The sequence below is a fragment of the Pocillopora verrucosa genome, chromosome 13 (genome assembly GCF_036669915.1).
Source record: "Pocillopora verrucosa isolate sample1 chromosome 13, ASM3666991v2, whole genome shotgun sequence".
In the NCBI taxonomy this organism is placed as follows: domain Eukaryota; kingdom Metazoa; phylum Cnidaria; class Anthozoa; order Scleractinia; family Pocilloporidae; genus Pocillopora; species Pocillopora verrucosa.
In genome coordinates, this window is record NC_089324.1 from 4,029,965 (window position 1) to 4,052,872 (window position 22,908).

General features: G+C 39.1%; 3 protein-coding genes and 2 pseudogenes across 4 annotated transcripts; all 5 read right to left on the reverse strand.

The window, feature by feature from the left end:
* Nucleotides 1-276: 276 nt before the first annotated feature.
* LOC131776578 (uncharacterized) lies at nt 277-4,380 on the reverse strand. 2 transcript variants are annotated; one of them, XM_059092796.2, is made up of 2 exons: nt 2,186-4,380; nt 277-1,568 (listed from the first exon to the last, which is right to left on the reverse strand). In XM_059092796.2, the coding sequence occupies exons 1-2, from the start codon at nt 3,660-3,662 to the stop codon at nt 1,564-1,566; spliced, it is 1,482 nt and encodes a 493-aa protein (XP_058948779.2). In that variant the 5' UTR covers nt 3,663-4,380; the 3' UTR covers nt 277-1,563. The 2 variants fall into 2 exon arrangements, with proteins under 2 accessions (XP_058948779.2, XP_058948771.2); XM_059092788.2 differs by having other exon boundaries at nt 277-4,380.
* Nucleotides 4,381-4,561: 181 nt separating this feature from the next.
* LOC131776882 (uncharacterized) lies at nt 4,562-7,123 on the reverse strand. Its single transcript, XM_059093090.2, has one exon. The coding sequence runs from the start codon at nt 7,095-7,097 to the stop codon at nt 5,265-5,267; it is 1,833 nt and encodes a 610-aa protein (XP_058949073.2). The 5' UTR covers nt 7,098-7,123; the 3' UTR covers nt 4,562-5,264.
* Nucleotides 7,124-10,477: 3,354 nt separating this feature from the next.
* LOC131777094 (uncharacterized) lies at nt 10,478-12,342 on the reverse strand (annotated as a pseudogene).
* Nucleotides 12,343-12,954: 612 nt separating this feature from the next.
* LOC136277757 (uncharacterized) lies at nt 12,955-15,777 on the reverse strand. The gene has a single exon (XM_066160415.1). It carries the CDS (start codon nt 15,775-15,777, stop codon nt 13,945-13,947), a length of 1,833 nt encoding a protein of 610 aa, XP_066016512.1. The 3' UTR covers nt 12,955-13,944.
* Nucleotides 15,778-19,773: 3,996 nt separating this feature from the next.
* LOC136277881 (uncharacterized) lies at nt 19,774-21,642 on the reverse strand (annotated as a pseudogene).
* Nucleotides 21,643-22,908: the final 1,266 nt, after the last annotated feature.

The window sequence follows — 22,908 nt, forward strand, 5'->3', positions numbered from 1 at the left end:
ATTGGCGATGGTTGCTAAAAACCCTCGCGTTTCTACATTTTTAACAATCCCCATCAACCCTAATACCCAGCGTCCACAGAAACTGGGACGAGCGATAACCATGACGTCATCAGAGGAACAGATTTGCGATGAGATTAACTGCTCTCAACGAAAATTGACGTGACACAGTTTTTCCTCCGTGTCGCTCTCAACATGAATATAATTTGATCGCCTTGATGTTTGTTGTTCCCACAGAGATTATTTCATGGTACTAAACAGCCTATTTGATCATTTAATGAAAATGGCTAAAGTTATTGTAATAGTTTGACTCCAGAGTTAACCTGTTGTATCTTAATCAAAATAGCAAAGGAAGACATTGTTAAATTGAGTAATATGTGTTTGGTGTAAATCCTTCACATTCCTAACATTAGTATGCATATTCTCCAATCTCCAAACTGTTCTCTATACATTTCCTTTGATACTGACAAGGAGAATTTGTTTAACAATCAAGGGCTTATTTAGCTATAGATAATTTCCTTTACTCTCAAAATCCAAAGGCGGTACTCAAATGAAAAATTAGACGCTAGTTACTTTTGGGGATTAAATGTTAATTACAGTTGATAGCTAATACTACCTCAGGCTCTGATGAGAATTTTTTTAAAGTAAAGTTTTTGGTGACTAGTGTCCCTAATTTAGTAAAAATTAAACCATTGAACAAAAGTGCATGTGATGTTAATCAGTTGTTGCCTTGGTGAAGCAAATTTCATTCTTATGAAATTCTACAGTCAGACAGTAAGGCCTTGAAATATTTCAAGACTTAGTCTTTCTCATCATTAACCCTTAGCAGAATGCAAAAAATTCAAAATGTCCATACTTGACAATACAGTAAAATCTCAGTCACAAGCCCTTAGCTTAACCCTTCAACTCCCAAAAAAATCTGAAACAAAATCTGATTGTTAATTCTCCCCTCTAGCTGCTACACATTTTCCTCTCAATCAGTTATGAGAATTTAGAGTTAGATCAAGCTAATTACTTCTACATGGTAAGTCTGAGTATTCTCATGACCTGTTTGCACGATAATGTATGGATATTATAGGGAGAAGATCCATGTTAATCACTTCTGGGAGTTAAAGAGTTAAATGATATGGTACAGAGTTTCTTTCTGTTTATGATCATGGAAGGAAGAGAGTTGGGATATTTACATGATATGTCTTTAGGAGACATTGGCACCATCTCCCTTTTTTAGTTTCTAGAGATTTCTTATCTCAAATATGTTTTTTCATTATAAATGAAAATTTATAATAGAAAGCTCATTGCTACTCGCGAAAGAAGTTGCATAAAAATCCTGATTAAACAGCTAATGTAACAGGCATTTCTTGTTGTTAGAAATGACAAATGTAAGACATGAACAATTCCCCTCATTAAGCCTGGGTGCTTTTGGGGAAAACAATGAAAAATATGTTTAGATAAAGAAAAAAAGAATTATTATCCCTTGATATGCCTGCTGTCCTACTGGTGAGTGAGGGGGGAGGCTTGCTCTGTTGTTCAAATTCCTTTCACCCCCTCTTTTGGAATTTTCTGGTTTCATCCTAATAATAAAACAATTTTTAGTTGAGTGAGGTGCAATAGGGTATGGCAACCATGTTTGGACATTAAAAGGGTGTTGTTGTCAGGGGAAATTGACATCTTGTTTAACCTCTTTAAACAGGTTTTTACTTTTAACAGTTGGCAACTCACAGCTCTTGAGATTCGTTTACTGCTACAAATGAGGAATATTTCTTGTAACAACCTCATAATTTTAGGTTCAAAACTCCATCACCAAATTTTTACCACACAGCACCCAACTTATAATAGCAGTAATGAGCCTTCTAATCTAGAAAATGTTTTGCCATCTTACAGGTTGCACCACTAAGTACAAAGAGAGCAAGAATCATTTTACAAGGAGACTGGGCACTATTCCCATTGATTGGAAGTGAGTCACAAACCAGTTCATGCAGCTGTTGATATGAAATGTTCTTTGCATCAAAATTGACCGTAGCTAAGAATGTCCCCGTAATGCAGCAAACACCTTGGATAAGATCCATAGTTTCCTTTCCTTCCTCATCAAAAGGGCCATTCTGCTCTTTCAAAAATGTATGGACCTTGCAAAAGAAAGAAAACAGTTTGTCATTTGTTCCTTTGGAAGTGAGGTCAACAGAAATCTTACCCAGCTCAAGCCACAACAACAAAGACTGATTCATTTGTGCTATGTCCATCTCAATGAAATCTTCTTGCACTAAAGTAACGTTGATCTTGGAAAGTTCGCTCTCAGTTATCCCCGGCAAAGCAAATTGGTGACCCTGTGCAAGAGCACCAACGTACACTTCGAGTAGGGCACCTCCATCTGGAGATACTTTGATAGAGATGGTAGTATCTTCCAAGGTCTCCCACAAACACTTTAGCTGTACATCTCCATGCCCTCCTAAATTCATGAAGGAGGGGAGGCCTATAATTTCCCTTTCTAATCTTCCTTTAACCTCCACTGTTAAAAACTCAAGACGAGGTATCAACCCCAGAAACGTCTTGTTTACAATCTTTCTAAACGCAACCAAAGGATCCTGAAAAAAGAGAGCAATTTCAGTCGCAGCTTCTTCAAGCGCAACCTTCGATGTTTTGTAACACAAATTGTGATTGCGGATGAAGAAATGAGGACAAAACCCGTCTTGAATAAATCGTAAGAGCTTCTTAAGAACTCGCAGCAATAGATTCAAGGTACTTTCCTCAGACCAAAGGCCGGGATCTTCTTCCTCGAGTGTCCAAAACATCACTGTTTTAAAGTGATAGGAAGTTAATAGTCCTCCTAGTTTTTCTTTGAAGTGCCTCGCAAACAACGAACGTAGTAAGTAGTAAACTTTGGATTGCTCTTCTGTAAACCACTTGAAAAGTTCCGCTTCCGGGTTCGAGAACGAAAGTCGCCATTCCTTCCTGATGTCTCCTGAAAGGTCGGAAGGCTTTGGTACAATCATAAAGCCACTGGAGGTGATATTTTCCACCACATCAGCACTGGGCCAGTTTCTTGGCTGTCTAATTTTCCATTCGTCAGCATTTGTCGGCCATCCAGTGCACTCGATCGCTGGTACACGGTCGGACTCCGCAGATCCTTCCACAATATCCTTCGCTGGCGAACGAAAGGTGTAAGAAACCGAAATTTTGTTCTCAGCGCCCGCTAATGGAACAGTCCACTTAGCACTTGGCTTTTGGTCAGCCATAAACTCAGGAAGAAAGTCTCGCTCGTTAAGTTTTCTCGCAGTCTCAGCTGACACAAAGCAACAATCTTGTTCGGCTTCCACAAGACCAAGGAAGGTTGAAATTGTAGGGTATTTCTCTTCGAAGCGCTTCCTATAACCTGGAGGAATGATTAGCTTGACGTGGGCTGGCGCTTCACTAACAGGCTGCATAACTCTAATTTGAGTCTCCAAGGACCAGATCTCTGTAGAAGGGTTCAACATCACCATGACGTCGCCATCACTGAAAACAATATCCGGATACCCTTCTCGGAAGCTTCCTGTGAGGACATAGCGGAGTTCATCAGTCGAGTAATACTTATGTCTCAATTCATACTTCTGCCTTATAGATTCTACGTAACGTTTATAGACTGGAAAGCCATGGAATAACACACGAACTAGTGCTTCCAAATCAGCCATTATGTAATGCAGAGACTTAAACTCGAAAAAACAAATTAGCTCTTTAAGTAACAAGCCGATCGAGTCGCTCACAGCCGATTCTCGCAAACAAGGTTGGGTGGACTTCCTTTTACACAAATTGACGTAAAATGTTAAATTAAAGGTGGTACGTTTTACGTCATATGTAAGTGTAAGCGAACGAAAAAGTGTAAGAAACCGAAATTTATGTGATGTTTTTATTTTTACTGGGATACCTGTGGTAGCCCAGTCATAAAATGCCTTTGTTTTTTTGTAGTCTTTTTTCTTTTTTTTTTTTTTTCCCCTCCGCCACAAAATGGAAAAATTGTGCAATAGTACCCAGAGGTCATTGGGCCCTCAACACCATGACAACTAACTGTGATCCAATGAGGTGTTCACATGCTGATCACGCGTGCTATCTTGATGATGATTGACGTTGTCATGCACGGACATCATTGTATGTGATGTTAATCAGTTGTTGCTTTAGTGAAGCAAATGTCAGTCTTATGAATTCTGCAGTTGGACAGTAAGGTGTGGAAATATTTCAAGACTCAATCTTTCTAATCATTAACCCTTGGAATGCAGAAAATTCAAAATGCCTGTACTTGACAACACAGTAAAATCTCAGTCACAAGCCCTTAGATTAACTCTTCAACTCCCAAAATCCAACAGTTAATTCTCCTCTCTAGCTGCTACACATGTCTTTGTAAATAAGGTATGAGAATTTGGTGTTATATCAAGCTAACAACTTCTACCTGATAAGTCTGAGTATTCTCATTACTTGTTTGCAGGATAATGTATGGATATTATAGGGAGAAGATCCATGTTAATCACTTCTGGGAGTTAAAGGGTTAAATGATATGGTACAGAGTTTCTTTCTGTTTATGATCATGGAAGGAAGAAAGTTGGGATATTTACATGATATGTCTTTAGGAGACATTGGCACCATCAGTCTCTTGTTTAGTTTTTGGAGCTTTCTTCTTTCAAATATGCTTTGTTCATTACAAATGAATATCTATAATAGAAAACTCATTGCTACTCACAAAAGAGGTTGCATGAAAATCCTGATTAAACAGCTAATGTAACTGGCATTTCCTTCCATTGGAAATGACAAAAATATGACAAATAATGCCCCTTGTTAAGCCTGGGTGCTTTTGAGGAAAACAATGAAAAATATGTTTAAATAAAGAAAAAAAGGAATTATTTTCCCTTAATGGTCCTTGCTGTTCTACTGGTGAGTGAGGGGGGAGGCTTGCTCTGTTGCTCCAATTCCTTTCATCCCCTCTTTTGGAATTTTCTGGCTACATCCTAATAATATAACAATTTTAAGTTGAGCGAGGTGCAGTAGGGTATGGCAACCACATTTGGACATTAAAATGGTGTTGTTGTCAAGGGAAATTAGCTCTGTTTCCCATGGCAACATCTTGTTTAACCTCTTTAAACAGGTTTTTACTTTTAACAGTTGGCAACTCATAGCTCTTCAGATTTGTTTACTGCTTCAAATGAGGAATATTTCTTGTAACAATATCATAATTTTAGGTTCAAAACTCCATCACCAAATTTTTACCATACAGCACCCAACTAGTAATAGCAGTAATGAGCTTTCTAATCTAGAAATTTTTTTGCCATCTTACAGGTTGCACCACTAAGTACAAAGAGAGCAAGAATAATGTTACAAGGAGACTGGGCACTATTCCCATTGATTGGAAGGAAGTCGCAAACCAGTTCATGTAGCTGTTGATATGAAATGTTCTTTGCATCAAAATTGACCGTAGCTAAGAATGCCCCTGTGGTGCAACAAACACCTTGGATAAGATCCATGGTTTCCTTTCCTTCCTCATCAAGGGGGCCATTCTGTTCTCTCAAAAATGTATTGACCTTGCAAAGGAAAGAAAACAGTTTGTCATTTGTTCCTTTGGAAGTAAGGTCAACAGCAATCTTACCCAGCTCAAGCCATAACAACAAAGACTGATTCATATGTGCTACATCCATCTCAAAGAAATCTTCTTGCACTGAAGTAACCTTGATCTTGGAAAGTTCGCTCTCAGTTTTCCCCATGATAAAAGCAAATTGGTGACCCTGTGCAAGAGCGTCAACGTACACCTCGAGTAGGGCAACTCCATCTGGAAATGCTTTGATAGAGATGGCAGTATCTTCCAAGGTCTCCCACAAACACTCTAGCTCTACATCTCTATGCCCTTCTAAATTCATGAAGGAGGCATGGCCTGTAGTTTTATTTTCAAATTTTCCTCTAACTTCCACTGTTAAAAGGCCAAGGCGAGGTATCAACCCCAGAAACTCCTCATTTACAACCTTTCCAAACGCAACCAAAGGATCCTGAAAAAAGAGAGCAATTTCTGTCACAGCATCTTCAAGCGCAACCTTCGATGTTTTGTAACACAAATTGTGATTGCGGATGAAGAAATGAGGACAAAACCCGTCTTGAATAAATCGTAAGAGCTTCTTAAGAACCCGCAGCAATAGATTCAAGGTACTTTCCTTAGACCAAAGGCTGGGATCTTCTTCTTCGAGTGTCCAAAACATCACTGTTTTAAAGTGATAGGAAGTTAATAGTCCTCCTAGTTTTTCTTTGAAGTGCCTCGCATACAACGAACGTAGTAAGTAGTAAACTTTGCATTGCTCTTCTGTTAACCACTTGAAAAGTTCCGCTTCCGGGTTCGAGAACGAAAGTCGCCATTCTTTCCTGATGTCTCCTGAAAGGTCGGAAGGCTTTGGTACAATCATAAAGCCACTGGAGGTAATATTTTCCACCACATCAGCACTGGGCCAGTTTCTTGGCTGTCTAATTTTCCATTCGTAAGCATTTGTCGGCCATCCAGTGCACTCGATTGCTGGTACACGATCGGACTCCACAAATCCATGATGGCTCGTCGCTTTCACATTAACCTTCGACGGCGAACGAAAGGTGTAAGAAACCGAAATTTTGCCCTCAGCGCCTGCTAATGGAGCGGTCCAATTAGCACTTGGCTTTTGGCCAGCCATAAACTCGTGAAGAAAGTCTCGCTCGTTAAGTTTTCTCGCAATCTCAGCTGACACGAAGCAACAATCTTGTTCAACTTTTACAAGACCAAGGAAGGTTGAAATTGTAGGGTTTTTCTCTTCGAAGCACTCATTGTACCCTGGAGGAATGATTAGCTTGACGTGGGCTGGCGCTTCACTAACAGGCTGAATAACTTTAATTTGAGTCTCCAAGGACCAGATCTCTGTGGAAGGGTTCAAAATTACCATGGCGTCGGTATCACTGAACAAAGTATCCGGATACCCTTCTCGGAAGCTTCCAGTGAAGACGAAGCGGAGTTCATCGGTCGAGTGATACTTATGATTTAATTCAAAGTTCTTCCTAGCAGATTCTACGTAACGTCTATAAACTGGAAAACCATGGAATAACACACGAACTAATGCTTCCAATTCAGCCATTATGTACTGCAAAGACTTAAATTCGAAAAAATAATTAGCACTTTAAAGCAACAAGCCGATCCAGTCCCTCACAGCCAATTCTCGCAAACAAGGTTGGGTGGACCTCCCTAACACAAATTGTCGTAAAATGTTAAATTAAAGGTGCTACGTTTTACGTTAAGTGTAAGTTTAATTAAGCGTGAGAAGTAGATTCATTCACGGTGACTTAGGTTAAACGTAGGCATGCGTAGTATGCAAGAGTCATTTTTTTGGCTGGGTGGGTTAGGAAAGGACAGGTTTTTTTGTGTAATTAATGTTTTTATTTTTGTCACTGAAAGGAGCTTAACTTTCAAAAACCGAAAATATCGCAGAAAGACAGAAAAGAACCAAATTTATCTGACCTCACAGAGACGTTATGTGATGTACTGTCTCTATCGTCTAAATGATTCTGACTAAAAATGAAATGCATCATGCCGCCCTTACTGTTGTCTCCTTCGCAGGCGTTGTTTGGCCTCGTCACGCAACGCCCTCTCTTTGAAACTGGAAATAGAGGGCGTTGTGTGACGAGACCAAATAACGTTTGCGAAAGAGACTACGCTTACTGCCGCTTCCTCCAACAGAGAGAAATCAAAATTATTCGTCTACAGTGACTCACCTCAAAGATATAATTCCGCGTAATTTTACTACGAAAAGCAAACTGAAACTCTGTTGTACCTCTAATAGACCCTAACCAAAGATATATTGCGATCTCGAATAAGTAAAGATACATTGAAGAAGATGAAAGGATAATATTTCAAAGAGGGCTCCTTAATTGATTGTTGCCTATCTGGACTTTGCCCTCTGTGTGTGATCTACATGATAAAATGCAGGTTGTTTTACATGGAATTAACACGCAATTGGGTTAAGTCGAAGGTAGCTTAGAGCGACTTCAATTCGTAGAAAAAGTCAAACGCGGGAGAATTGCGTGGAAAACTCAATATCAGTAGCATTTAGTTCCATGTGAATTTTTTCAGTGGGTTGGACAACACAGTTAGAATGCGTGATAAAATGCAGGTTGTTTACAAGAAAATGACACGTGATAGAGCGAAGTCCAATGTGTCGAAATGGAATTTGATTGGTGGAATACGATTCAAGCAAGTGAAAAATTGGCTAATGTTCATGTAGTGCAATAATTGGATATGTTCTGATTGGACTTTGTACGTCATGTGTGTACGTTATGTGTGATTAGAGGGTGATTTGTAAGGAAAAATTAGATGTTAGTCACTCTTAGGAGTCATAGGATTAAAGAGCATCTATAAACGTTTTCCAAGATTTCAGTTGAAAAGGCAGACCTTAAGGATCATGAAATAGAGCGCTGGTCGATTGATTCGGTCGAGGATCCCTAACAAAGCATTCAAAAAAGCCAATAAAAGGAAAATAACTAAAGAAGTAAATCAGAACTCTAAATACAAAGAACTGAAAAAAGCCGGAAAAGGAGAGTTGGTGGCGATGTGTTTTAGTTTTTTCAGATCATCATAATTATGAAGGTTTGAATAAGAAATCTAGCAGTCACAACCCTTGTTAGTGGAAGACAGCATTAGATACGGCATTTGCATTGTGTTTAATCTTAGCGTTTAGTCCTGATAGCGCGATTTCAGCCAAGTTAAATGGTGTGGATCATCTATGTCTTATAAAATTTCCTTTCAAACCCTCGTAATCTGCGTTACTTAATACTTCACATGTACACTCATTCAACTTCTGCTCGTGCTCTGCTGTTTTCCCAGATCAGGGTCGATTAGGTCTTCCATCCTCCATTGAAGTTGGGTGGGGGCTGGGAAAGGAGCGAGCGACTAGGCTCATCCTCTGAAAAGCGGCAGGTCAATCGTACCTAGTCGTGTTTGCATGCAAAACATAACCATACCTTGGAATTACAATTTTTGAAATCATTGACTCATTTCTTTAAAAAGTGTGTATTTTGTGTGGTTCTGAAACCATTGTTGTTTTGTTGTTGTCTTGTGGTAGAAGGATTACTTCAAACTGTTCTGTTTAAATTTCCTTTGGTACTGACAAAGAGTTTTAGTTTCATGATCAAGGGCTTATTTGGCTCTAAATCGTTTCATTTATTCTCACAATTCAAAGGTGATACTCGAAGGTAAATTAGAAGCTAGTTACTTTTGGGGGTTAAATGTTAATGACAGTTGATAGCTGATACCACCTCTGGTTCCAATGAGAAATTTTTAAATGTCAAGTTTTTGGGGACTTGTGTCCCTAATTTAGTAAAAATTCAGCCATTGAACAAAAATGTATGTGAAGTTAATCAGTTGTTGTTTTAGCGAAGCAAATTTCATTCTTTTGAAATTCTACAGTTGGACAGTAAGGTGTGGAAATATTTCAAGACTCAGTCTTTCTCATCATTAACCCTTAGTGGAATGAAAAAAATTCAAAATGTCCATACTTGACAACACAGTAAAATCTCAGTCACAAGCCCTTAGATTAACTCTTCAACTCCCAAAATCTGATTGTTATTTCTCCCCTCTAGTTGCTACATATTTCCCTGTAAATAAGTTATGAGAATTTAGTGTTATATCAAGCTAACAACTTCTACCTGATAAGTCTGAGTATTCTCATTACCTGTTTGCAGGATAATGTATGGATATTATAGGGAGAAGATCCATGTTAATCACTTGTGGGAGTTAAAGGGTTAAATGATATGGTACAGAGTTTTCTTTAGTTTATGATCATGGAAGGAAGAGAGTTGGGATATTTACATGATATGTCTTTAGGAGACATTGGCACCATCAGTCTCTTGTTTAGTTTTTGGAGCTTTCTTATTTCCAATATGTTTTGAAAATGAAATGAAAATTTATAATAGAAAACTCATTGCTACTCACAAAAGAGGTTGCATGAAAATCCTGATGAAAAAGATAATGTAACAGGCATTTCTTTCTATTAGAAATGACAAAAATATGACGGATAATGCCCTTTGTTAAGCCTGGGTGCTTTTGAGGAAAACAATGAAAAATATGTTTAAATAAAGAAAAAAATTATTATTTTCCCTTGATGTGCCTTGCTGTTCTACTGGTGAGTGAGGGGGGAGGCTTACTCTGTTGCTCCAATTCCTTTCATCCCCTCTTTTGGAATTTTCTGGCTACATCCTAATAATATAACAATTTTAAGTTGAGCGAGGTGCAGTAGGGTATGGCAACCACGTTTGGACATTAAAATGGTGTTGTTGTCTGGGGAAATTGGCTCTGTTTCCAGTGGCAACATCTTGTTTAACCTCTTTAAATAGGTTTTTTTGTTTTTTAACGGTTGGCAACTCACAACTTGTGAGATTTGTTTACTGCTACAAATGAGGAATATTTCTTGTAACAACCTCATAATTTTAGGTTCAAAACTCCATCACCAAATTTTTACCACACAGCACCCAACTTATAATAGCAGTAATGAGATTTCTAATCTAGAAATTTTTTTGCCATCTTACAGGTTGCACCACTAAGTACAAAGAGAGAAAGAATAATTTTACAAGGAGACTGGGCACTATTCCCATTGATTGGAAGTGAGTCACAAACCAGTTCATGCAGCTGTTGATATGAAATGTTCTTTGCATCAAAATTGACTGTAGCTAAGAATGTCCCAGTGGTACAACAAACACCTTGGATAAGATCCGTAGTTTCCTTTCCTTCCTCATCAAGAGGGCCATTCTGCCCTCTCAAAAATATATGGACCTTGCAAAGGAAAGAAAACAGTTTGTCATTTGTCCCTTTGGAAGTAAGGTCAACAGCAATCTTACCCAGCTCAAGCCACAACAACAAAGACTGATTCATATGTGCTATATACATCTCAAAGAAATCTTCTTGCACTGAAGTAACCTTGATCTTGGAAAGTTCGCTCTCAGTTTTCCCCATGATAAAAGCAAATTGGTGACCCTGTGCAAGAGCATCAACGTACACCTCGAGTAGGTCACCTCGAGTAGGTCACCTCCATCTGGAGATACTTTGATAGAGATGGCAGTATCTTCCAAGGTCTCCCACAAACACTTTAGCTCTACATCTCCATGCCCTTCTAAATTCATGAAGGAGGGGAGGCCTATAATTTCCCTTTCTAATCTTCCTCTAACCTTCACTGTTAAAAACTCAAGACGAGGTATCAACCCCAGAAACGTCTTGTTTACAATCTTTCTAAACGCAACCAAAGGATCCTGAAAAAAGAGAGCAATTTCAGTCGCAGCTTCTTCAAGCGCAACCTTCGATGTTTTGTAACACAAATTGTGATTGCGGATGAAGAAATGAGGACAAGACCCGTCTTGAATAAATCGTAAGAGCTTCTTAAGAACTCGCAGCAATAGATTCAAGGTACTTTCCTCAGACCAAAGGCTGGGATCTTCTTCCTCGAGTGTCCAAAACATCACTGTTTTAAAGTGATAGGAAGTTAATACTCCTCCTAGTTTTTCCTTGAAGTGCCTCGCAAACAACGAACGTAGTAAGTAGTAAACTTTGGATTGCTCTTCTGTAAACCACTTGAAAAGTTCCGCTTCCTAGTTCGAGAACGAAAGTCGCCATTCTTTCCTGATGTCTCCTGAAAGGTCGGAAGGCTTTGGTACAATCATAAAGCCACTGGAGGTGATATTTTCCACCACATCAGCACTGGGCCAGTTTCTTGGCTGTCTAATTTTCCATTCGTAAGCATTTGTCGGCCATCCAGTGCACTCGATCGCTGGTACACGGTCGGACTCCGCAGATCCTTCCACAATATCCTTCGGTGACGAACGAAAGGTGTAAGAAACCGAAATTTTGTCCTCAGCGCCCGCTAATGGAGCAGTCCACTTAGCACTTGGCTTTTGGTCAGCCATAAACTCAGGAAGAAAGTCTCGCTCGTTAAGTTTTCTCGCAGTCTCAGCTTACACAAAGCAACAATCTTGTTCGGCTTCCACAAGACCAAGGAAGGTTGAAGTTGTAGGGTATTTCTCTTCGAAGCGCTCCCTATAACCTGGAGGAATGATTAGCTTGACGTGGGCTGGCGCTTCACTAACAGGCTGCATAACTCTAATTTGAGTCTCCAAGGACCAGATCTCTGTAGAAGGGTTCAACATCACCATGACGTCGCCATCACTGAAAACAATATCCGGATACCCTTCTCGGAAGCTTCCTGTGAGGACATAGCGGAGTTCATCAGTCGAGTAATACTTATGTCTCAATTCATACTTCTGCCTTATAGATTCTACGTAACGTTTATAGACTGGAAAGCCATGGAATAACACACGAACTAGTGCTTCCAAATCAGCCATTATGTAATGCAGAGACTTAGACTCGAAAAAACAAATTAGCTCTCTAAGTAACAAGCCGATCGAGTCGCTCACAGCCGATTCTCGCAAACAAGGTTGGGTGGACTTCCTTTTCCACAAATTGTCGTAAAATGTTAAATTAAAGGTGGTACGTTTTACGTCATATGTAAGTGTAAGCGAACGAAAAAGTGTAAGAAACCGAAATTTATGTGTTATGTTTTTATTTTTACTGGGATACCTGTGGTAGCCCAGTCATAAAATGCCTTTGTTTTTTTGTAGTCTTTTTTCTTTTTTTTTTTTTTCCCTCCGCCACAAAATGGAAAAATTGCGCAATAGTACCCAGAGGTCATTGGGCCCTCAACACCATGACAACTAACTGTGATCCAATGAGGTGTTCACATGCTGATCACGCGTGCTATCTTGATGATGATTGACGTTGTCATGCACGGACATCATTGTATGTGATGTTAATCAGTTGTTGCTTTAGTGAAGCAAATGTCAGTCTTATGAATTCTGCAGTTGGACAGTAAGGTGTGGAAATATTTCAAGACTCGATCTTTCTAATCATTAACCCTTGGAATGCAGAAAATTCAAAATGCCTGTACTTGACAACACAGTAAAATCTCAGTCACAAGCCCTTAGATTAACTCTTCAACTCCCAAAATCCAACAGTAAATTCTCCTCTCTAGCTGCTACACATGTCTTTGTAAATAAGGTATGAGAATTTGGTGTTATATCAAGCTAACAACTTCTACCTGATAAGTCTGAGTATTCTCATTACTTGTTTGCAGGATAATGTATGGATATTATAGGGAGAAGATCCATGTTAATCACTTCTGGGAGTTAAAGGGTTAAATGATATGGTACAGAGTTTCTTTCTGTTTATGATCATGGAAGGAAGAGAGTTGGGATATTTACATGATATGTCTTTAGGAGACATTGGCACCATCAGTCTCTTGTTTAGTTTTTGGAGCTTTCTTCTTTCAAATATGCTTTGTTCATTACAATTGAATATCTATAATAGAAAACTCATTGCTACTCACAAAAGAGGTTGCATGAAAATCCTGATTAAACAGCTAATGTAACTGGCATTTCCTTCCATTGGAAATGACAAAAATATGACAAATAATGCCCCTTGTTAAGCCTGGGTGCTTTTGAGGAAAACAATGAAAAATATGTTTAAATAAAGAAAAAAAGGAATTATTTTCCCTTAATGGTCCTTGCTGTTCTACTGGTGAGTGAGGGGGGAGGCTTGCTCTGTTGCTCCAATTCCTTTCATCCCCTCTTTTGGAATTTTCTGGCTACATCCTAATAATATAACAATTTTAAGTTGAGCGAGGTGCAGTAGGGTATGGCAACCACATTTGGACATTAAAATGGTGTTGTTGTCAAGGGAAATTAGCTCTGTTTCCCATGGCAACATCTTGTTTAACCTCTTTAAACAGGTTTTTACTTTGAACAGTTGGCAACTCATAGCTCTTCAGATTTGTTTACTGCTTCAAATGAGGAATATTTCTTGTAACAATATCATAATTTTAGGTTCAAAACTCCATCACCAAATTTTTACCATACAGCACCCAACTAGTAATAGCAGTAATGAGCTTTCTAATCTAGAAATTTTTTTGCCATCTTACAGGTTGCACCATTAAGTACAAAGAGAGCAAGAATAATGTTACAAGGAGACTGGGCACTATTCCCATTGATTGGAAGGAAGTCGCAAACCAGTTCATGTAGCTGTTGATATGAAATGTTCTTTGCATCAAAATTGACCGTAGCTAAGAATGCCCCTGTGGTGCCACAAACACCTTTGATAAGATCCATGGTTTCCTTTCCTTCCTCATCAAGGGGGCCATTCTGTTCTCTCAAAAATGTATTGACCTTGCAAAGAAAAGAAAACAGTTTGTCATTTGTCCCTTTGGAAGTAAGGTCAACAGCAATCTTACCCAGCTCAAGCCATAACAACAAAGACTGATTCATATGTGCTACATCCATCTCAAAGAAATCTTCTTGCACTGAAGTAACCTTGATCTTGGAAAGTTCGCTCTCAGTTTTCCCCATGATAAAAGCAAATTGGTGACCCTGTGCAAGAGCGTCAACGTACACCTCGAGTAGGGCAACTCCATCTGGAAATGCTTTGATAGAGATGGCAGTATCTTCCAAGGTCTCCCACAAACACTCTAGCTCTACATCTCTATGCCCTTCTAAATTCATGAAGGAGGCGTGACCTGTAATTTTATTTTCAAATTTTCCTTTAACTTCTACTGTTAAAAGGCCAAGGCGAGGTATCAACCCCAGAAACTCCTCGTTTACAACCTTTCCAAGCACAACCAAAGGATCCTGAAAAAAGAGAGCAATTTCAGTCGCAGCATCTTCAAGCGCAACCTTCGATGTTTTGTAACACAAATTGTGACTGCGGATGAAAAAATGAGGACAAGACCCGTCTTGAATAAATCGTAAGAGCTTCTTAAGAACCCGCAGTAATAGATTCATGGTACTTTCCTTAGACCAAAGGCTGGGATCTTCCTCCTCGAGTGTCCAAAACATCACTGTTTTAAAGTGATAGGAAGTTAATACTCCTCCTAGTTTTTCTTTGAAGTGCCTCGCATACAACGAACGTAGTAAGTAGTAAACTTTGGATTGCTCTTCTGTAAACCACTTGAAAAGTTCCGCTTCCGGGTTTGAAAACGAAAATCGCCATTCTTTCCTGATGTCTCCTGAAAGGTCGGAAGGCTTTGGTACAATCATAAAGCCACTGGAGGTGATATTTTCCACCACATCAGTACTGGGCCAGTTTCTTGGCTGTCTAATTTTCCATTCGTAAGCATTTGTCGGCCATCCAGTACACTCGATTGCTGGTACACCATCGGACTCCACAAATCCATGATGGCTCGTCGCTTTCACATTAACCTTCGACGGCGAACGAAAGGTATAAGAAACCGAAATTTTGTCCTCAGCGCCCGCTAATGGAGCAGTCCACTTAGCACTTGGCTTTTGGTCAGCCATAAACTCAGGAAGAAAGTCTCGCTCGTTAACTTTTCTCGCAATCTCAGCTGACACGAAGCAACAATCTTGTTCAGCTTCCACAAGACCAAGGAAAGTTGAAATTGTAGGGTTTTTCTCTTCGAAGCGCTCACTGTAACCTGGAGGAATGATTAGCTTGACATGGGCTGGCGCTTCACTAACAGGCTGAATAACTTTACTTTGAGTCTCCGAGGACCAGATCTCTGTAGAAGGGTTCAAAATCATCATGGCGTCGGTATCACTGAACAAAGTATCCGGATACCCTTCTCGGAAGCTTCCGGTGAAGACGAAGCGGAGTTCATCGGTCGAGTGATACTTATGATTTAATTCAAAGTTCTTCCTAGTAGATTCTACGTAACGTCTATAAACTGGAAAACCATGGAATAACACACGAACTAGTGCTTCCAAATCAGCCATTGTGTAATGCAGAGACTTAAATTTGAAAATATAATTAGCACTTTTAGGTAACAAGCCGATCCAGTCCCTCACAGCCAATTCTCGCGGACGAGGTTGGGTCGACCTCCCTTACACAAATTGTCGTAAAATTAAATCAAAGGTGCTACGTTTTACGTTATGTGTAAGTTTAAGCGTGTGAAGTAGATTCATTCACGGTGACTTAGGTTAAACATAGGCATGTGTAGTGTGCAAGAGTTATTTTTTTTGGCTGGGTGGGTTAAGAAAGGACAGGTTTTTTTGTGTAATTAATGTTTTTATTTTTGTCACTGAAAAGAGCTTAACTTTCAAAAACCGAAAATATCGCAGAAAGACCGAAAAGAACCAAACTTATCTGACCTCACAGAGACGTTATGTGATGTACTGTCTCTATCGTCTAAATGATTCTAACTAAAAATGAAATGCATCATGCCGCCCTTACTGTTCAGTGGGTTGGACAACACAGTTAGAATGCGTTATAAAATGCAGGTTGTTTACAAGAAAATGACACGTGATAGAGCGAAGTCCAATGTGTCGAAATGGAATTTGATTGGTGGAATACGATTCAAGCAAGTGAAAAATTGGCTAATGTTCATGTAGTGCAATAATTGGATATGTTCTGATTGGACTTTTTACGTCATCTGTGTACGTTATGTGTGATTAGAGGGTGATTTGTAAGGAAAAATTAGACGTTAGTCACTCTTAGGAGTCATAGGATTAAAGAGCATCTATAAACGTTTTCCAAGATTTCAGTTGAACAAGCAGACCCTGAGGATCATGAAATAGAGCGCTGGTCGATTGATTCGGTCGAGGATCCCTAACAAAGCATTCAAAAAAGCCAATAAAAGGAAAATAACTAAAGAAGTAAATCAGAACTCTAAATACAAAGAACCGAAAAAAGCGGGAAAAGGAGAGTTGTTGGCGATGTGTTTTAGTTTTTTCAGATCATCATAAGTATGAAGGTTTGAATAAGAAATCTAGCAGTCACAACCCTTGTAAGTGGAATACAGCATTAGATAGGGCATTTGCATTGTGTTTAATCTTAGCGTTTAGTCCTGATAGCGCGATTTCAGCCAAGTTAAATGGTGTGGATCATCTATGTCTTATAAAATTTCCTTTCAAACCCTCGTAATCTGCGTTACTTAATACTTTACATGTACACTCATTCAACTTCTGCTCGTGCTCTGCTGTTTTCCCAGATCAGGGTCGATTAGGTCTTCCATCCTCCACTGAAGTTGGGTGGGGGCTGGGAAAGGAGCGAGCGACTAGGCTCATCCTCTGAAAAGCGGCAGGTCAATCGTACCTAGTCGTGTTTGCATGCAAAACATAACCATACCTTGGAATTACAATTTTTGAAATCATTGACTCATTTCTTTAAAAAGTGTGTATTTTGTGTGGTTCTGAAACCATTGTTGTTTTGTTGTTGTCTTGTGGTAGAAGGATTACTTCAAACTGTTCTGTTTAAATTTCCTTTGGTACTGACAAAGAGTTTTAGTTTCATGATCAAGGGCTTATTTAGCTCGAGATCATTTCATTTATTCTCACAAATTCAAAGGTGATACTCAAAGGTAAATTAGAAGCTAGTTACTTTTGGGGGTTAAATGTTAATGACAGTTGATAGCTGATACCACCTCTGGTTCCAATGAGAAATTTTTAAATGTCAAGTTTTTGGGGACTTGTGTCCCTAATTTAGTAAAAATTCAGCCATTGAACAAAAATGTATGTGAAGTTAATCAGTTGTTGTTTTAGCGAAGCAAATTTCATTCTTTTGAAATTCTACAGTTGGACAGTAAGGTGTGGAAATATTTCAAGACTCAGTCTTTCTAATCATTAACCCTTGGAATGCAGAAAATTCAAAATGCCTATACTTGACAACACAGTAAAATCTCAGTCACAAGCCCTTAGATTAACCCTTCAACTCCCAAAATCTGATTGTTAATCCCCCCTCTCTAGTTGCTATATATTTCCCTGTAAATAAGTTATGAGAATTTAGTGATATATCAAGCTAACAACTTCTACCTGATAAGTATGAGTATTCTCATTACCTGTTTGCAAGATAATGTATGGATATTATAGGGAGAAGATCCATGTTAATCACTTGTGGGAGTTAAAGGGTTAAATGATATGGTACAGAGTTTATTTCAGTTTATGATCATGGAAGGAAGAGAGTTGGGATATTTACATGATATGTCTTTAGGAGACATTGGCACCATCAGTCTCTTGTTTAGTTTTTGGAGCTTTCTTATTTCCAATATGTTTTGTTCATTACAAATGAAAATTTATAATAGAAAGCTCATTGCTACTCACAAAAGAGGTTGCATGAAAATCCTGATTACACAGCTAATGTAACAGGCATTTCTTTCTATTAGAAATGACAAAAATATGACGGATAATGCCCCTTGTTAAGCCTGGGTGCTTTTGAGGAAAATAATGAAAAATATGTCTAAATAAAGAAAAAAAAGAATTACTTTCCCTTGATGTGCCTTGCTGTTCTACTGGTGAGTGAGGGGGGAGGCTTACAATGTTGTTCCAATTCCTTCCACCCCCTCTTTTGGAATTTTCTGGTTTCTTCTTAATAATATAGCAGAGGGTCTCGATATTAGCAGGCAGGTCAAGAATTTAAAGAAAGCGACAAAACTTTTGAGTTTGTAAAACATGTTTGGACAGAAACTTCTGTCATCTTCAGTTAATTACTGTACAAAGCGTTGAAAGTTGAATTATATAGTAAGTACATAGTATATAGTATAGCAGGTTAATCACAAATTACCCTTTTTAGATGTCCTGGTTGACAACCATGACCCCAGTTCCTCTCTAACTAGGGTTTACCGCAAGAAAACTTTCACTGGGTTACTAACTAATTATTTCAGCTTCACCTCGTACTCTTACAAAGTGGGTCTCATTAAAACACTCGTTGATAGGGCTTACAAGATTAATAACACCTGGTTAGGGTTTCACGAGGACATTAACAACCTTACTGATATTCTAAAAAAAGAATCTTTTCCCTGCTCATTTAATCGAGAAGATTATAAACCGTTACATCAGTGGGATCCAAAACAATCATCATCCCCGGGGTTCCCTTCCTACCACTTCACCTACGTTCTACTTTAAGCTACCCTACATAGGCCACTTTTCTGCTATCACTCAAAAAAAGATCCGCCATTTTATTAAGCGCAATTGCAATGACTTGGATATCAAATTGGTTTTCTCATCCTTCAAAATCGGTAACTTGTTTTGTGTGAAAGACCCTGTCCCTGACGGGCTCCGTTCACGTGTGGTTTATAAGTTTGTATGTGCTAGCTGTAATGCCTGTTGAGTCGGTGAAACCTGCCGACATTTTTCCACACGTGTTAGAGAGCACTTAGTCAGTGACAGGGCCTCTCACATTTTCAGGCATTTGAAAGATTCTCCGCACTGTCGCGCTTTGTGTTCAACAGATAACTTTCATGTTTTAGATCACGCCTCTACCGGTTTTCAGCCTAAGATAAAAGAGGCTATTTATATTCAAAGAGAACAACCATCTTTAAATCAACAATTACACCATGTAAATCTAAAACTATCTTTTTAGTTCTCACAGTTGCATGCTTCACCTCTCTTCTTGTTGTCACTATTCATCTTAATTAGCATTGTTGTACTTACTATGTAATTCAACTTTCAACGCTTTGTACAGTAATTAACTGAAGATGACAGAAGTTTCTGTCCAAACATGTTTTACAAACTCAAAAGTTTTGTCGCTTTCTTTAAATAAAATAACAATTTTTAGTTGAGTGAGGTGCAATAAGGTATGGCAACCACGTATGGACATTAAAATGGTGTTGCCAGGGGAAATTGGCTCTGTTTCCAGTGGCAACATCTCGTTAACCTCTTTAAACAGGTTTTTACTTTTAACAGTTGGCAACTCAGAGCTCGTGAGATTTGTTTACTGCTACAAATGAGGAATATTTCCTGTAACAACATCATAATTTTAGGTTCAAAACTCCATCACCAAATGTTTACCATACAGCACCCAACTTATAATAGCAGTAATGAGCTTTCTAGTCTAGAAAAAAATTTGCCATCTTACAGGTTGCACCACTAAGTACCAAGAGAGGGGGAATAATGTTACAAGGATCCTGGGCACTATTCCCACTGATTGGAAGTAAGTCACAAACCAGTTCATGTAGCTGCTGATATGAAATGTTCTTTGCATTAAAATTGACCGTAGCTAAGAATGCCCCCGTGGTGCAACAAACACCTTGGATAAGATCCATAGTTTCCTTCCTTTCCTCATCAAAAGGGAATTTCTGCTCTATCAAAAATGTAAGGACCTTGCAAAGGAAAGAAAACAGTTTTTCATTTGTTCCTTTGGAAGTAAGGTTAACAGCAATCTTACCCAGCTCAAGCCACAACAACAAAGACTGATTCATATGTGCTATATACATCTTAGAGAAATCTTCTTGCACTAAAGTAACCTTGATCTTGGAAAGTTCGCTCTCAGTTTTCCCCATGATAAAAGCAAATTTGTGACCATGTGCAAGAGCATCAACGTACACTTCGAGAAGGGCAACTCCATCTGGAAATGCTCTGATAGAGATGGCAGTATCTTCCAAGGTCTCCCACAAACACTCTAGCTCTACATCTCTATGCCCTTCTAAATTCATGAAGGAGGGGAGGCCTGTAATTTTCCTTTGTGATTTTCCTTCAACCTCCAATGCTAAAAAATCAAGACGAAGTATCAACCCCAGAAACTTCGCGTTTACAACCTTTCTAAACGCAACCAAAGGATCCCGAAGAAAGAGAGAAATTTCAGTGGCAGCTTCTTCAAGCGCAACCTTCGATGTTTTGTAACACAAATTGTGATTGCGGATGAAGAAATGAGGGCAAAACCCGCCTTGAATAAATCGTAAGAGCTTCATAAGAACCCGCAGTGATAGATTCAAGGTACTTTCCTCAGACCAAAGGCCGGGATCTTCTTCCTCGAGTGTCCAGAACATTACGGTTTTAAAGTGATAGGAAGTTAATACTCCTCCTAGTTTTTCCTTGAAGTGCCTCGCGTACAACGAACGTAATAAGTAGTAAACTTTGGATTGCTCTTCTGTAAACCACTTGAAAAGTTCCGCTTCCGAGTTCGAGAACGAAAGTCGCCATTCTTTCCTGATGTCTCCTGAAAGGTCGGAAGGCTTTGGTACAATCATAAAGCCACTGGAGGTGATATTTTCCCCCACATCAGCACTGGGCCAGTTTCTTGGCTGTCTAATTTTCCATTCGTAAGCATCTGTCGGCCATCCAGTGCACTCGATTGCTGGTACACGGTCGGACTCCACAAATTTTCCCACATTATCCTTCGATGGCGTACGAAAGGTGTAAGAAACCGAAATTTTGTCCTCAGCGCCTGCTAATGGAGCAGTCCACTTAGCACTTGGCTTTTGGTCAGCCATAAACTCAGGAAGAAAGTCTCGCTCGTTAAGTTTTCTTGTAATCTCAGCCGACACAAAGCAACAATCTTGTTGGGCTTCCACAAGACCAAGGAAGGTTGAAATTGTAGGGTATTTCTCTTCGAAGCGCTCCCTATAATCTGGAGGAATGATTAGCTTGACGTGGGCTGGCACTTCACTAACAGGCTGCATAACTCTAATTTGAGTCTCCAAGGACCAGATCTCTGTAGAAGGGTTCAAAATCACCATGACGTCGCCATCACTGGAAAAAAAAATCCGGATACCCTTCTCGGAAGCTTCCTGTGAGGACATAGCGGAGTTCATCAGTCGAGTAATATTTAATTCTCAATTCATACTTCTGCCTTGTAGATTCTACGTAACGTTTATAGACTGGAAAAGCATGGAATAACACACGAACTGGTGCTTCCAACTCAGCCATTATGTAATGCAGAGACTTAAACTCGAAAAAAAAAAATTAGCATTTTAAGTAACAAGCCGATTCTCGCGGACAAGGTTGGGTCGACCTCCCTTACACAAATTGTCGTAAAATGTTAAATTAAAGGTGTTACGTTTTACGTTAAATGTAAGTTTAAGTGAACGAAAAGGTGGAAGAAACCGAAATTTTATGTGTAATGTTTTATTTTTGTCACCGAAAACAGCATAACCTTCAAAAAACAAAAATATCGCAGAAAGACAGAAAAAAAAACTAATTTATCTGAACTCACACAGATATTATGTGATGTACAGTCTCTATTGTCTAAATACTTCTAACTAAAAATGAAATGCATCATGCCACGCTTGCTACTGTCTCCTTCGCAGCAGTTGTCTGGTCTCGTCACACAACGCCCTCTATTTCCCGTTTCAAAGAGAGCGCGTTGCGTGACGAGACCAAATAACAGTTGCGAAAGAGACTACTCTTACTGCCGTTCCTCCAACAGAGAGAAAATCAAAATTATTCATTTACAGTTAGTTACCTCAAAAATATAATTCCGCGTAATTTTAATACAAAAAGCAAACTGAAACTCTGTTGTACCTCTAATGGACCCTAAACAAAGATATATTGTGATCTCGAATAAGTGAAGATACATTGAACAAGAGAATATGATTATATTTCAAAGAGAACTCCTTGATTGGTTGTTGCCTATCTGGACTTTGCCCTCTGTGTGTGATCTACATTAAAAAAAAAGATTGTTTTACAAGGAATTAATACGCAATTGGGCTAAGTCCAAGGTAGTTTAGAGCGACTTTAACTCGTAGAAAAAGTCAAACGCGGGAGAATTGCGTGGAAAACTCAATATCAGTAGCATTAAGTTCCATGTGAATCTTTCTCAGCGGGGTTGGACAATACGGTTAGAATACGAGATACTAGACCCTGTGAGCAGGGTAACTGGGATACCTGGATGGTACTGGATCCTTGGAATCAAGTGTAGTGATACTACGGGTGTCGGACTAATAGTGCGCTCAAGTCTGGCCAAGGGCATACATCTATTTCAAAACATAGGCATGCTATGCGTGCAAAAGTTCCTTTTTTGTAGGGTGGGTGGATTACTTGAAACATTGTGAGTGATGTCTACATTCTTACAAAAGGAGAGAAGAATATTAATGTGGGAAAGAACGAAAATGTCGAATTACCTCACTCACAGGTATTTTGTGGTAGATTGTGTGTGTTTTGCGAATAAATGTAACCAAAATAAACGATATTGGT